General features: G+C 46.0%; 1 protein-coding gene across 1 annotated transcript in view; it reads left to right on the top strand.

Moving 5' to 3' along the window:
- ARFGEF2 (ADP ribosylation factor guanine nucleotide exchange factor 2) overlaps positions 1-14720 on the top strand; it is a 99353-nt gene that overhangs the window by 7530 nt on the left and 77103 nt on the right. Inside the window, exons 2-3 of the mRNA XM_067708380.1 lie at positions 7103-7133; positions 7796-7919. Coding sequence (XP_067564481.1) covers positions 7103-7133; positions 7796-7919 — 155 coding nt within the window. The remainder of the gene's footprint in view (positions 1-7102; positions 7134-7795; positions 7920-14720) is intronic.

Consider the following 14720-nt stretch of genomic DNA (forward strand, 5'->3'; position numbering starts at 1 on the left):
TGAGGAAGTCTTGAGAGCTGAATGATAAATAAAAATTAAATAGGTTAGGGTGAGAGGCATTATGGCAGCAGGAGGGGGAACAGCATATGCAAAGGCCCTGTGTCAGAGAGGAATATGACGGTTAAGGAAACTAAAAGATACAACAGCCTGTGAATCTGTAGTTACCTCAAAATTTTTAAAAAGCTTTAATAATAATTTTTTTAAAAGAAACTAAAAGAGGCCACTGTGTGGTTGCAGCATGGCAAATGAAGGGGGAGAGGTTTTGGGGATAAGGTGGGAGAGGTAGTCCAGGGTCCTACCATGCAAGACCTTGGAGGTTATGTTGAGGAGTTTGATTTTAGACCAAAAGCAGTGAGATAACACTGCAGAGTTCTAAACAGGGAAGAAGGTGATGGGATAAACAGGTTTGTATTTTGGAAAGATCACTTTAGCCATTATGTTCAGAACATCTTCGAGGAAAACCAGAGGGACTGCCCAGGGACCAGTGAGAAGGCAGTTACCATCATCCAAGGGAGAGATGCTGGTGGCCTGGACTTAAGTAGTGACAGTAGTAACAGAGTAAAGTGAATGTATCCCCACTTGTTTAGAAGGTAAAACTAAGAAAACCTGGTGATGGATTGGGTAAGAACACGAGAAAGTGGATCAGTAAAGCTGACTCTTAAGTTTCTGACTCACGCAACTGGATGGATAGTGGTGCGGTTCTTTTAGATGGGAGTGGGAAGACCATCTAGGGAGAGGTGGGTGGAGGAGCTTGATCTGAGTTGGGACTTGGATGTGTTGAGTTTCACCTGCCTTTGAGCATCCAGTTGGACAGGTGGAATAGGAAGTGGATGGATGTACGAGCCTTGTGTTCATAAGGCAGGCCGGCACCGGAAATCAAGATTTGGGGGTCATCCGAGCCCAGGTGGGAATTGAAGATGCAGTTGAGGCTGCGAAGGCCTGTGGGGGAGAGTGTACAGAAAAGGAGAGGCAGGAGAGCCTGGGCCCGAGGAACCCTGGCCTACCTGGCTGGGCAGAGGAGGCTGAGTCTACCAAGGAAATGGAGAAGAGATGGGACAAGAAGCAGAGGGCAGATGAAAACGGGTGCTTATGAAGCCGGAAGTCGAGAAAATTTCCGAGAAAATTTCAAGGAGGGGGAGGTCAGGTCAAATGCTGCAAGGAGGTCAGGTCAGATGGCAACTGGAAAATTGCCCATCAGATTTAGAGACATGCGGGTCATGGGTGACCTTAGCTTGAGCTGTTTTGCTGATGCAGTGAAGGTGAAAACCAGACTGGAATGGGTTGGGGCATGCATGGGAGGTGAGGAAACAGACACAGCTCTTTCCAGGGCTTTGCCTGGGGTGTGAAGGAGAGGATGGAGATGTGGATCGTGGGAGTTTTTGGTTTTATATTTTTCTTTGTTTAAAGGTAGAAGAGGCTTGAACTTGTTTAAATGTCATTGGGAAGGGAGCCAGTTAAAGGAGAGGTTAAATAATGCAAGAAAGAGAAAGGACAGTTTATTCATTCAGCAAATACTGAGTGCCTGCTCTGTGTCTAGGAATTCCTAGATAATGGGGATTCAGCAGTGAACAAAACAGACGGAAGTCTATGTTATCACAGAGTTTATATTCTACTGGGGAAGATGGAGAATAAGTGAACTGATACAAAGTATGTCAAGGGTGATAAATACTGTGATGAAAAACTAGGAAAAATCGGTGTAAAGTGAAAAAATAAAGCAGGTAAGGTGGTCCAGAATCACAAGGAGGGCAGTTTTAGGTGGAGAGGGAAGGCCTCTCTGAAGAGGTGACATTTGAACAGCCATCTGAAGGAAGGGAAGAGTGAGTCTTGTGGATATCTGGGGGAGGGAGGGCATTCCAGGTGGCAGGAAGAGCAAGTGCAAAGGCCCTGAACAGGACAGGCAACAAGTAAGCTGGGGGTGGGGTGGTAGGAGGTGAGATCAGAGGGATAGCAGGGGGCCAGATGTTTTAGAGGCTTGGAGGCCAAGTTCAAGATTGTGAGTTTTTACTCTGTGAGATGAGAAGCCATTTTGGCATTTTGTGCAAAGGAGCAGATGTTAATCAGATTTACGTTATGGTTAATCTATTTTGAGCAGATGTAATCTGATTTACATTTTAAGGGAATCCCTCTGGCTGCTGTGTAAACAAAGATGTGGGCCGGGAGGAAGGGTGAGAGCTGAAACTGTGAGACCAGTTAAGAAAGAGGCTCTTAGTCTAGGTGGGAGATGATGGTGGCTTGGTCTGGGGTAATGGGGGTGGTCCAGCATATGAGAAGTGATCAGATTCTAGGTAGTTCCTCAGGAGGCAGTAGGGATGGGAGACTGCGGAGTTGGAGGGGCTTGACACTGTTTTCTAGCAGGAGAGAGTGCAGGCTGGGTACAGAAGTAGGTGAGTTTGTAGATTGGCCAACAGGAAGTTGAGGGAGTCTCCTCGTGTTGGCTTCTAATTTCTGCATGAAATAGGCTGCTCCATCGGTTGTGAGTAAAGATGAATGGTGATGACTAGGAGGGAGAGAAGGGGTATTTGAAGAGAGTAGAGAAATGTGCAGTAGTCTTTGTGGAGAGTTGGAGGTGGTGAGCTTAACTGGCAGTATTTAGGGTTCCATTGTGGTTGGTGATTAGGGCCTTTATAGACCTACCAACTTGCCCTGTAGTCAGAGGTCTAGTCATTAGATGGAGACAGGTCAGGGGAGAGGGTCATATAATCTAAGTTTGGGATTTTGCCAGAAGTTAAGACTAAAAGTCAGAGAGAGTCAAGCCTATTGTTTGGCTGTCATTCAGATAACAATCCTGTAATGGGACCCATCCTGGAAAATGAAAAGAGGGGAAAGCTGACAAGTTCTTGGCCTTGTCAGGTCTGACAGGCCAAAGAAGGGTCCTACTGGGAGCAGTTAGTGGGTCATCTGGAAGGAAAGGAGGTTGTGGGCGGAGAACAGGCAGCAGCTAGAAGTAGCACAGTTCCAAACAGGGACAAGATTCAGAGTGTGGCCAGCCACGCCAGGCTGACTTGGGGTGGAGGAGGAACTGAGGGTAGTGTTGGTTTGCATAGTAGAGAGGGGTATGCAGATCAGATGTGTGAGGGGAGGTGAAGGTTCCACGGGATGTCGTGGGGCTTTGGAGGGTTGACCGGGGATGGCGTTGTTGAGCTTGGTCGTGGTCATTGTTGTACTTAGCTTGGGAGTGGAGCAGAGAATGTGAGCTGGTGCCAAAGTCATTGATGAATGGGGAGTTGTGACCCGAGGTTCCTAACTGACAGCGATGGCCAGGAAGGATTTCCCAGGAAGACAGCATGGCTTTTCAGGTGCAGCTGCCCCACCCGACTCAGGTCTGGCCCCTTTCCAGCCTGCTTATTTATTGCTGCTAATTGCCCAGTTGGCTGTTGGGAGAGCAGTGCATGTTAAAAGGCAGGGCAATACACTGGAGCAAGTGTGCCCACTCCTCCTCCCTCACCCATCCTCCTCCTCTTTGGCTCTGGAGCAGACAGCCTGGGTGTGAATCCTGTAGTGGCACTTCCTACTGTGACTGTGGGCAGGTGACTTCACCTCTCTGTGTCCAGATTCCTCACTGTATATGGTTAGGAGATGAGTCTCTTGTCTTCCTGAGTTGTAAGGAGGACCAAATGGGCACCTGCCCCTAGCGAATGTCAGCAGTTATTATGATGATTTATGTTCCACTGATTTTCTTCTTTCCCTTGGCTTTCCGTCGTTCCACCGATGGCGCTAAAGATTTTGTACTATTACTGACTCCTGTTTTAAGATAAGAGCAAGAGAACGGACATTTATTGACCACCTGTGTATGCCTGACACTGCCTTAGCCATCAATACTTCGGGTTTGTTAAAAGAATTACCTACACCCAACTGCCTAGTTACAGTCTCTGGAGCATATGGGGCTGCTTTTTATCATCCTCATTTTTTTTAGAGTAAGACATCAAGATTCAGGGAGGTTTAATAACCTACCTGGCATCATTCAGCTAATAGATGTCCATTTTCTTTCGGAACTTCCAACCCATTTCTTGTCTTTCACCACACCAGGCTATGTCAAGTGTTCTGTGGGACCCCATGCCACACACCTTTTCCCTGTTTGTTTTTTTTTTCCTTGCCTCTTTTTTTTTTTTTTTGGCCACGCTGCATGCAGCATGTGGGATATGGGATCATAATTCCCTAACCAGGGATCGAGCCTGTGCCCCCCGCAGTGGAAGCACGGAGTCTCAACCACTGGACCGCCAGGGAAGTCCCCTGCCTCTTTTCAATGGAAAAAAATATTGTATTATCCAAATATATCTAGAAGCCACCTGTTGGGTCAGACTATATGGAACTACTACCCTCAAGCCGTTTCCAGCTTTCCTGTGGCTCATGCTCATCCGTCTCTGCCCCCGCCCTGGCCCCAGCCCCCGCCCCCACTAATGCTTGCCTGGGCTATTAGCAGCAGCCTCTTGATTGGCTTCCCTGCTTCTGTGCTGTCCACCCTCCTCCTTATACTCAAAACTGCAGCCAGAGGGATCTGTCCAAACATAGGTCCGCTCAGGCCCCTCCTCCACTGCCCTCCAGGGGCTTCTCCTTATCTGGACCCCTACTGGGCCTTGTGGAGAGGATTTTTCAATTTTTTTTTCTTTAACAAAGAATGTTCTAGAGAGTGCAACAATTCCTCATACTTGTGGGAATACTTAAGTATAGATTAAGAAGACTAAAGGAAATCTGTGATCACGTGTTTTGTGAAGATCACAGTTTCTTGGTCTTCTGCAGTAGGTACTGCTCACTGTGGAGGGCTATGCCCTGCCCTGCTCAAGTCACACTGGCCCTTGTTCATTCCCATCGGAAAACCAGGGTGCACCTTCCTGTGGTCCTGTCCCATCAGGCCAGAAAAAGAGGTGGGGGGATTCCAGAGCCTGGGTTGTAAATAGGCTCCCCGAGGCTGGATGAGGGATGTTCGTACTACAGAGCAGTAGGAACATCACAGCATTCACGCTTTGAATTAATGATGCAAAACGAGTGTTTATATTGTTTCGCACTTATAGGTTACGGAGTAATTCGACATGCTTGTTTGAGAGCCAAGTTACCCAAGAGGTACGAACACAGGCTTGGGAGCCTAATTTTCTGGGTTCAAGTCACAGCTCCACCTCTCACTGACTTGTAACCTTTCTGGATCTTGTCTCTTCGTCTGTAAGATATAGCAGAGTTTGGCCTCGAACCCTGGTCCTCTGGCTCCTTAGTTGCTCTTTGTTCTTTGGCAACGTTTTGCTTGTATAAAACGGGGATGTTTTGTTTTCCTTGTGCTGGTCATAGTCCTTTATGCCCTGCAGTTAGTTTTCCGCTGCCAGTGAATTTCTTTCTCCTTGATTCTTCCCTCTCCCTTAAGACAAAGGTTGCAAACTGGTAGTGTAAGGTCAGGGCAGCCTGCAAACAAGTTTCATTTGAGCATAATTTTTTTTTTGGGGGCCATGCCTCGCGGCTTGCAGGATCTTAGTTCCCTGGCCAGGAATGGAACCAGCACCCCCTGCACTGGAAGTGTGGTGTCTTAACCACTGGATTGCCAGGGAAGTCCCTGAGCATAACTTTTTTAAGCAGTTGAAATTACTTCCAATTACAGTTGGAGTTTTCACTTAAAATCCAGATTTTGACTTCTGGAAAAATCAGAACAACGGGCATCTCTGGGCTCAATCAGCTGGGACTGAGACTCTGCTGCACTCCATGCCCTGTTGGGTGGGGAGGGGGTCCTCCCTGCCCCTGATGTCTTACACCCACCTGTGTCTCTCCAGGAGGTTTCCTGCCTGGCCTCCATAGGTCTTTGATTTGATTACCCTTAGTGCCTCAGTGAGTAAGTAGCAATCCTGGTGATTGATTTGTCAACTGGTGGGTTGACACCAGTGGCATTCTAGAACAGACTATTTTAGAGCTCAGAGGTCAGCACAGACTCTAACAAATGCCTAATTGCTTCAGATACACTTAACAGCTAAACTTAACTCTAATAAGGTAACCATGACTGGAAGGAACCCTTGCATTTGAGTTCCGGCATCAGTGCCCCTCTGACACGTCACACGGTGACAGACAATATTACCACCAAGCAGAGTCTTGACATGATTTCTGCAAGCTGAAAGCTTGGCCACCAGCCTCCTGGGCTGGATTTCCCGGGCCACTCCCACAGCCTGGGGCCTCAGCTAGAGGAGGCCAGAGCTACTTCCTGAGTGGATTCTTGTCCCAGAGGAGCAGGAACCATGCCACAGAGCTCTCTTTAGCAGAACCTGTGTGTCACAGGCCTTGTGGTCCATGAGCGAAATGTTTGATATTAGTCATCTGGTGTTCCTCTTCTGTTTTCTTATGTGTGTAGTAAGAGGACATTGAAAGAGTGGCTTGAAGGTTAAAATTGCCACCTCTAGTGAGTCCAGTTACTCGGTTTTCACTTCCTAAAGGTCAGTCTAGAATAGAGTTGTCCAGGAAAAGGAAACTTGTCACTTCCAGAACTGTGTTCTGGGGTTGCTAGGATAACTAATGCCATATCCAAACCACTGGCTCTCAAGAGATTGTGTGAAGAAGGCTGGCCTTTTGGAGGTTATCTGAATACATGGCATTCAGGTAGACATGTTTCACTGGCCTGCTTTGATAATACCGCGAGCCTGCCAAGCCTGACACGTAGGAATGCATTCGACTAAGTGGCTGTGGGGGAGTCCGGCGTGTTTAGATATAGGATGTTCTTGTCTCAATGGCACAAAATCTTGTTCTCCTGGAAATAAGATGATCTCTCTTTGAGACTGTGACTTCTGAGTGTTGGCACTATTCCATAACCGTAACCATGTAGTTGTTGTACCCTCCATGGTAAAGGTTTATAAATTAACTTTAATTCATAAAAATTATATATGACTTAGCACAATATAAATGTACTTAATGCCACCGAACTGTACACTTAAAAATAGTTAATGTGGTAAATTTTGTGTTACACATATTTACCACAATTTTTTTAAGTGCTAAAGAAAAAGTATGTATACTTACAGAAAATGTGGGAAAGAGAAAAAGATCATCATCCTCCTACTTAGATAGCTTTCAGTATTTTGTTATGTTTTTTTTAATATACATATTGCATGCTCCTAACATGCCTTTCTTTCTTTCCCACCAGATGAAATTAAAGCAGAAATAGAAAAGCAAAGGTAAGCCTGGGCATGTTCTCCTTGCTGAAGTGCAGTATGAAGGGAGTAGTAGGTGGTGGCCGTGGGAACCCCTTTCTCTGTATGTTTTCCCATATTTCTGATCCTCAGGTGGCACACACTCTCCTAGCACAGCGCTGGGCATGTGGCAAGACTTTGTATGTGTTTGAACTGATACCGAGTTAACAGGTTACTGGCTCAACAACTGCATATTTGGAGGAAAGGATAAGGAAGGTCAAGTTAATGCTGTTGTACCTTCTCTTGACAGAAGAGGCAAAGCCCTTGTCTCTTGTATGTCATGCTTCCTCAGGCGGGAGGGCAGCTTGTTCTGTTAAGGGGCTGCTCCTCATCTTCATAGTAATGAAGCCAGTGAGTCCCATTTCAGAAATACAGCTCTGACGTGGCAGGTGCCAGGATTCAGTCCAGGCCGCTGTCGATACAGCTTGCTCATCAGAGACCTTGTTCTCTGCCTGTGGCCCCTTGGTGTTTTTTCCTAATGCATGTGTTTAAACTTTTCATTGTCTAGCCCCACAGATGCAGTTTGCAGGCACTTTTAATTAAATGATTGCAAGTGGGATGGGAAGTTAGAGTGGGGGCTAGGAAAAGCAAGCTCTTTTTTTTTTTTTTCATTTCCCCTCTCCGGCCCTCTCCTGCTTTTTTCCTAGGCTTGGTGCTACCGCACCACCAAAGGCAAACTTCATTGAAGCTGACAAGTATTTCCTTCCATTTGAGCTGGCTTGCCAGTCCAAGTCCCCACGGGTGGTCAGCACATCCCTCGACTGCTTGCAGGTACCATGTTTCAACTTGGTTGTATAAAGGATGTTCTCTCAAGCCACAGGTAGTCCTTTGCACAGGAGCTGTGCCCGTAACCCCCTGGTACTCAGAATGCTTCCGGAGGTGATGGAGAAAGGAGCATTTCAGCTCATTCTTTTTTTTTTTTTTTTTTCCCGGTACGTGGGCCTCTCACTGTTGTGGCCTCTCCCGTCGCGGAGCACAGGCTCCAGACGTGCAGGCTCAGCGGCCATGGCTCACGGGCCCAGCCGCTCCACGGCATGTGGGATCTTCCCAGACTGGGGCACGAACCCGTGTCCCCTGCATCGGCAGGCAGACTCTCAACCACTGCACCACCAGGGAAGCCCTTCAGCTCATTCTTTATGGAGGTCTTGTGAGGGAGGGAAGAATGAGAGGTCTGACCTCTTTACCTAAAAAAGAATTCGTTTCTCTTGAAGTATTTTGTTGATCTCTCTTATGTATGTTTTCCTAAATGAAACCTTTAGCATTGATTGGAATATTTGTACATATGCGGGTACATAAGATATTTAATGCTACTTCTTTATTGATGGCATTAATATTCATAATGCCAAGTAGAGAAATAGATATCATCGACTCTCATTATTTGTGGTGATGGTCTATAAAGTTGCTGTGAACACGGAATTAGCAAACCCTGAAGCATTGTTCCTGGAGGGAATACAGGGCTAGGTTCCTGTGAGCCTCTCTGGTCACGTGTTCATCAGCTGATCAGTACATAACTTTATTCTTTGTGTGTTTCTGTTTAAAGACACCTTATTTAATATATATTGTTGATTTGTTAGCATTGAACTTATGGTCAACAGCACTATGACACATGCCTGAACAAAGCTGATCACACGTCATTTCTCTGTAGGGCGCATCCTACAGAGACAGCACTAGACAGCACGTAGCACTGTGCATGGGGGCCATTTTAAATGGCGAAAACACCAACGAAAAGGACACTTAGCACTGTGCATGGGGGCCATTTTAAATGGCGAAAACACCAACGGAAAGGACAAAAATGTGAAAACTATGGCAATAAATAGATCACAAGAAAGACACTGTTTACGGTATGAGAGGTGAAACAAGAAGGCAGAGCGTCTCCTTGTTTGACCTTAGCCAGGAACTTGTGCATCAAGTGATTCAAATTTTTCACTGCGCTGCAGGTGTCCGCAAGTGACCACAAAAGCGTCCCAAATATTGATTGGGGACTTACAAATTTTAGTGAGCGGGCAGTCACAAGTACAAACCTGTGAATAATGAGGATCGACTGTACTTAGGGCCATAAGTAACCTTGTTATAAGTTACTTTTTACTGGTGAAAAAGCAGCAGTGGAGAAATTAGGGTGACTTGTCCAATGACGTGCAGATAGTGAGGGACAGAAACAGGACTGCAACTTGGGCTTCTTAATTCCCAGTCCAGCATTCTTGTATTTTTCATAAGATCTACTCATGCAGCTTCTGGTTACCTCAGAAACATTTGTTTTTAACCCCAGTGGGCAACCTACAGCAATGAAAAGAGCTTGATAAATTTTTAAAAATACAGTGGAGAGAGCCACAATTTATCAGTACTTTCTAGAACAGGAATAGTGAATAGGTTCTATATTTTATTGCTTGGAAGCTGTGTTGAACAAATACCTGGAACCTCATCTGGGTTTCTTGAGAAAGTGCCATGATTGATTGGTCGCGTCTGCTGAGGAACAGGACCGCCAAGTGGCGGTGGGCATGCCACATCTTTGGCATCTCTAGTCTGATATTTACTCTATTAATTTCTCTTGTTTGATATATCTATACTTGAAAATTGGTGAGAGTTTCTTCACAGAAGCAGCTCTTCTAAATGAAAAGCCATTTTCTCATTCAGTATAATTCTGTACAGATTGTCCTATGTGGAACATGTAATGAGCCAAGCATTTTAAAGTGGCAGGCTCAGATCCTACTTCTATCCTGAAATATTTGTTGCCGTGAACATTTTCAGAGGAAATTTGGCATAATTAGCTGTTTTGTCCTCATGTTAAGGTTTAGTTTGGAAGCTGGTGCTGATAGTTAACATGATTGGTGTCCTAAACAATGCCAGTGTGTTAAGCACTCAGCCTGTGCTGGGCCCTGTGCTGGGCCCTGTGCTAAGTGCTTTATCCCCAGCATCATGTTTAATCTTCCCAACAACCACCTGAGGTTCCTACTCTCATCCTCATTTTAGAATCAATGAAACTGAGGCTTGGAGAATAAAATGACCAGCCCTGCCAAGTTCCCCTGGCCAGGCAGTGATGGGATTGGGTGGGTGTCTAGGACTTGTTTACCCCAAGCCTGTGTTTAATCAGGGGTCCTTAAACTATGCCATGAGCCAAATCTGGCCTGCAGCCTGCTTTGGTAAATAAAGTTTTATTGGAACATAGCTGCCTTAATCTCTTCAGACTGATATAGCAGAATACCACAGACTGGGTGGCTTAAACACGGGACATTTATTTCCTACAGTTCTGGAGGCTGGGGAGTCCAAGATAAAGTACCAGCTGATTAAGTTCCTGGTGAGCCGTCTTCCTGATTTGTAAATGGCCAAGTTCTCACTGTGTCCTCACATGGCAGACAGAGCAAGCTAGGTGTCTGGTCTCTTCTTATAGGGCATTAATCCCATCATGAGGACCCCACCCTCATGGCCTCATGTAAACTTAATCACCTCCCAAAGGCCCCACCTCCTAATACCATCATATTGAGGGTTAGGACTTCAACATAGGAATTGCGGAAACAGAAACATTCAGTCCATAACACCAGCCATGCCCTTTCGTTGATGTATTATCTATATGGCTGCTTTCCAGCTACTACAGCTGAGTTGAAGAGTTGGAACAGAGACCATGTGACTTCACAGCCTAAATATTTAGCATGTGGTCCTCTACAGAAAAAGGCTGCTGACCTCTGCTCTTAACTATTACCCTGTAGTCTGGCCTCTTTAATTAAAAATATGCTGTGTTTTCCTGGAAGTAGTCTGTTTCTGGAACTCTGTGTACGTGTGAGTATGGTTTCTGATGGAAACATCGACGTCCTGCTGTACTTCAGCGACTTGAGTGCAGTACCTGTCTTGAGGCTTTTGGCATGTGGTTCACTCTCTTTTTCAGAATGGAAGTTCTCTGTAATTTGATAGGTACACTAAGATTTCTTTGGTTAGTATACAAAATGCAAAATGTATCGTCCTTTTTATGACAGTAGAAAGTGGCTGGGTGCTCCCTGGAATACTGAATGAAAAAATTCATTTCCTCTTGGGGTTTGTCCTTGCAAACCTGTTTGACTGGCTTTTCCCAGTGTGGGTGATGTGACTTCTGCCTTGGAAATGGAGGGCCAGTGTCTAGAAGTAAAGATTGGTTTCGGCAGGGTTGAAGCCAGCTGCAGAGGCTGTGCCCTGGGCATTTTAAGGAGTCCCTTTTTGAGCATGGAGAGATGATGGGGTAGCAAAGGTGCTTCTGGGTTTGGTTTGCTGTGAGTACAGAGCTCAGCATTCCCTCCCCCACAGGGAGAAGCCCAGAGCCTTCCCTTCTCACTTCTCCCAAGTGACAAAGATTCTCCTTATTCCTTTTCTCCAGCACCTGGTCGCCACACGCTCCCCCAAGGCCAGGACTGGAGGAAGGAGGGTTAGTTCAGGCTTGCCTAAACTAGTGAGTGATCTTCAAGTTTTTCTGGGCACATACCAACCACAGAAATTATTTTTCAGAATATTCTCTCAGAATATTCGTATTTCTTCAATTATAAGACTATATACAGGTACTACTGTTATTAAATTATGTACATTATAAACAATACAAAAACAGACCTTTTGAAAGGGTAGGACAAAAAAGTAGATAGAAACAGACTTCTAATATTTTCTTTCTACGTAAGGCTGTAGGAAACCACTGGTCTGAGCCATCTGGTTCATACCACAAGCATTATCTTTTTTTTTTTTTAATAAATTTATTTATTTTTGGCTGTGTTGGGTCATCATTGCTGTGCACAGGCTTTCTCTAGTTGCGGTGAGCGGGGGCTACTCTTTGTTGCGGTGCGTGGGCTTCTCATTGCAGTGGCTTCTCTTGTTGCGGAGCATGGGCTGTAGCCCTGCAGGTTTCAGTAGTTGTGGCTCGCGGGCTCTAGAGCGCAGGCTCAGTAGTTGTGGTGCACGGGCTTAGTTGCTCCGCGGCCTATGGGATCTTCCCGGACCAGGGCTCGAACCCGTGTCCCCTGCATTGGCAGGCAGATTCTTAACCACTGCGCCACCAGGGAAGCCCACAAGCATTATCCTTTATCTCTTATTTCTAAAAGACTTTGGATTTTTTAATGCACATTTTAAAATCTATTGTAATAATATAAATTGTACCTGACTATATTCTCTGTTAGAAATTTCTTTTGGAACTTTACAGATTAAGGCTGAAGGCCCTTGGACTGCTAACCCCAAACCCAGTTGCCTATTTAGGTGTATAATTTTCTCTCTCTTTTCTTTTCTTTTCTTTTTTTCTTTTTCTTTCTTTCTTTTTTTTTAAACATAAGTGATATCATTTATGATATCATTTTTCTGTGGAGGACCACATGCTAAATATTTAGGCTTTGTAGGTCGTATGGTCTCCATTTCAGCTCTTCAACTCAGCTGTAGTAGCTGGAAATTATATCATATATCACTTATACTTGTACAGATTTTTCTGTGGCTTGCTTTTTACACCAGTGTTTTTAATGCCAGAACACTACATGCAAATTGAGGGCATTCCTGTGGACTGATAAATGATGTGTTATGCAACCATCTTACTTATCCCTCCCCGTCTAGAGGGGCATTGACAAGTAGCATCCCTGTGCAAGCAGCCTCCTTGGACACAAGTATCAGTGAACCAGCTGCCCAGAGGCCTCCCTCCTCTGCCCTTCTTCCCATCCCTGCTTCGCATCAGCAAAGAATAAGACAGGAACTTCTACTCTCCATCTCTGTCAGTCCCTCATGGTCCAAGCCACCAGCATCTCCCCCCTAGACAGCTGAGGTGGCCTCATCATGGGTGCCCAGCTTCCACTGCTGTTGCCCTCCAGCCTGTTCTGTACTCAGGAGCCGGGCGGAGCCTTTAGAAACGTATCCCATCATGTCCATCCTTTGCTTACACCTGCTAGTACTTTCTACCTCACTCACTGTGCAGAGCACCTTCCTCAAGTGAGCCTGCCAAGCACGCTTCTGCCCCTGTGAGAAAAAGGACTGTCTTATCACTGTTGTACCCCCAGTGCCAAAACAACATCCGGTACAAGGAAGGGTGAGAAGGCAGAACTAGGAAGACCCACAGGCTGCAGGAACTCTGCTTTCTTCCGGCCCTGCCTCACAAGGGAGTAAAATTATACTTAAAACCCTTTTCCATTGGAACGGTAACGTGCCCTTTAAGGAGGGCACAGAGGGGCGAATACTTCCAATCTTTTTTTATATTTGATTTAAACATCTGTAATTCACCTCCATCTTTGCTTTGCACCATCAGTGTTGGGTTCTGTGGGGCCTGCTTTTCAGCATTCACATTTTAGGAGCTCATAGACCATCCCACTCATAACCCAGTACTCAAAACGGACTTGAGTCCATTAGGAGTAAGGAGTCAGCAGTGTCCAAAAGCAGAGCTCATTTACCAGGTGGCCGGCACCAGAGCTTATTTACCAGGCGGCTGGCGCTGCCCTCACTGGAAGCCCGCATGGGGAGCAGTGATGAGAGCAGATGAGGTAAAAGGCATCTGGACTTGTTCTTCAAAAACACACTTGAGCACCTCCCCGCCTCCGTCTGGAGCTCTCTGGGGTTGGTCTTGAGCAGCAGAGTGTGTGCAGGCCTCTCTTTTGCTCACTCGGTCACTTGATCCAGCAATGTCGTATTTGTGCTCTCAGTCACTGTCTTTCCATCTGTTTTTCTTCCTGCTTATTGAATGGCGGCGCTTTCGAGGCTAATGATGGGGAAGAGCCATTGAGAAACGGCATCTGGCCTCCGCAGGGCGGCGCATCTTCCTGTTGCAGTGGTGGCGGCACTGTGGATCGCCTCAGGAGCTGTGTCTCTCTGGGCAGGTAGATCAAGAATGTGACACGCCAGAAACCAAAAAGATAAAGAACAGAACAGCATTTGTCAGAGTCTTTACTAAGTCACTGGAAGCACAGGGTGCCTTAGAATTCACAGATCCCAGAGGGCATGTAGCAGATGAGTGGTTCTTTTTATGTGGTCAGCCATCAGGATAACCTGGAAGACTTGGAGAAAAACCGATTCCTGGGCTCCACCCAACAAGTTCTGTTAGAGGAAGTTTGTGTTGAGGTCCAGGAATCTGTATTTGTAACGAGCTCCCTCAGGTGACCATGAATCTCAGCCAGGCTTTGAAACCATCCTGACCTTTGAGTTCCCTTCCAGCTCTCAGATTGTCCCTGACAAAATCCAGGTCAGGCGTGAGGTGGCCCAGGCAGGCAGGCGGCCCCTGTCCAAACTGATCTGTCACCTGACCGAGAGGGCACAGCTCAAGCAGCCTCATCTGAAGAGGCTGCCGCACGGGTGACATGCAGTTTGATAACGTAGGTGCAGAAGTCAGTTAGTTTTTTTACTTTAATTTTTGGAATAGAAAATACACCAACATGGTTTGATTCAACATTCAAAAAGAATGAAAGCCTGCTCTACAAAATGTGTTAGTCCCACCCCTGCCTACAGCTGCTTAGTTCTCCCTGCGCTCAAGCAAACCATGTTATCATTAGTTTTTTATGTATCTTACTGTTAGAAAAAAAAAAAAGTTTTTTAGCAGCTTGAGATATAATTCACATGCGTACAATTCACCCATCTGAGGTACACAGTTCAGTGACTTTCGTA

This window comes from Pseudorca crassidens, chromosome 15 (genome assembly GCF_039906515.1).
Source record: "Pseudorca crassidens isolate mPseCra1 chromosome 15, mPseCra1.hap1, whole genome shotgun sequence".
Taxonomy (NCBI): domain Eukaryota; kingdom Metazoa; phylum Chordata; class Mammalia; order Artiodactyla; family Delphinidae; genus Pseudorca; species Pseudorca crassidens.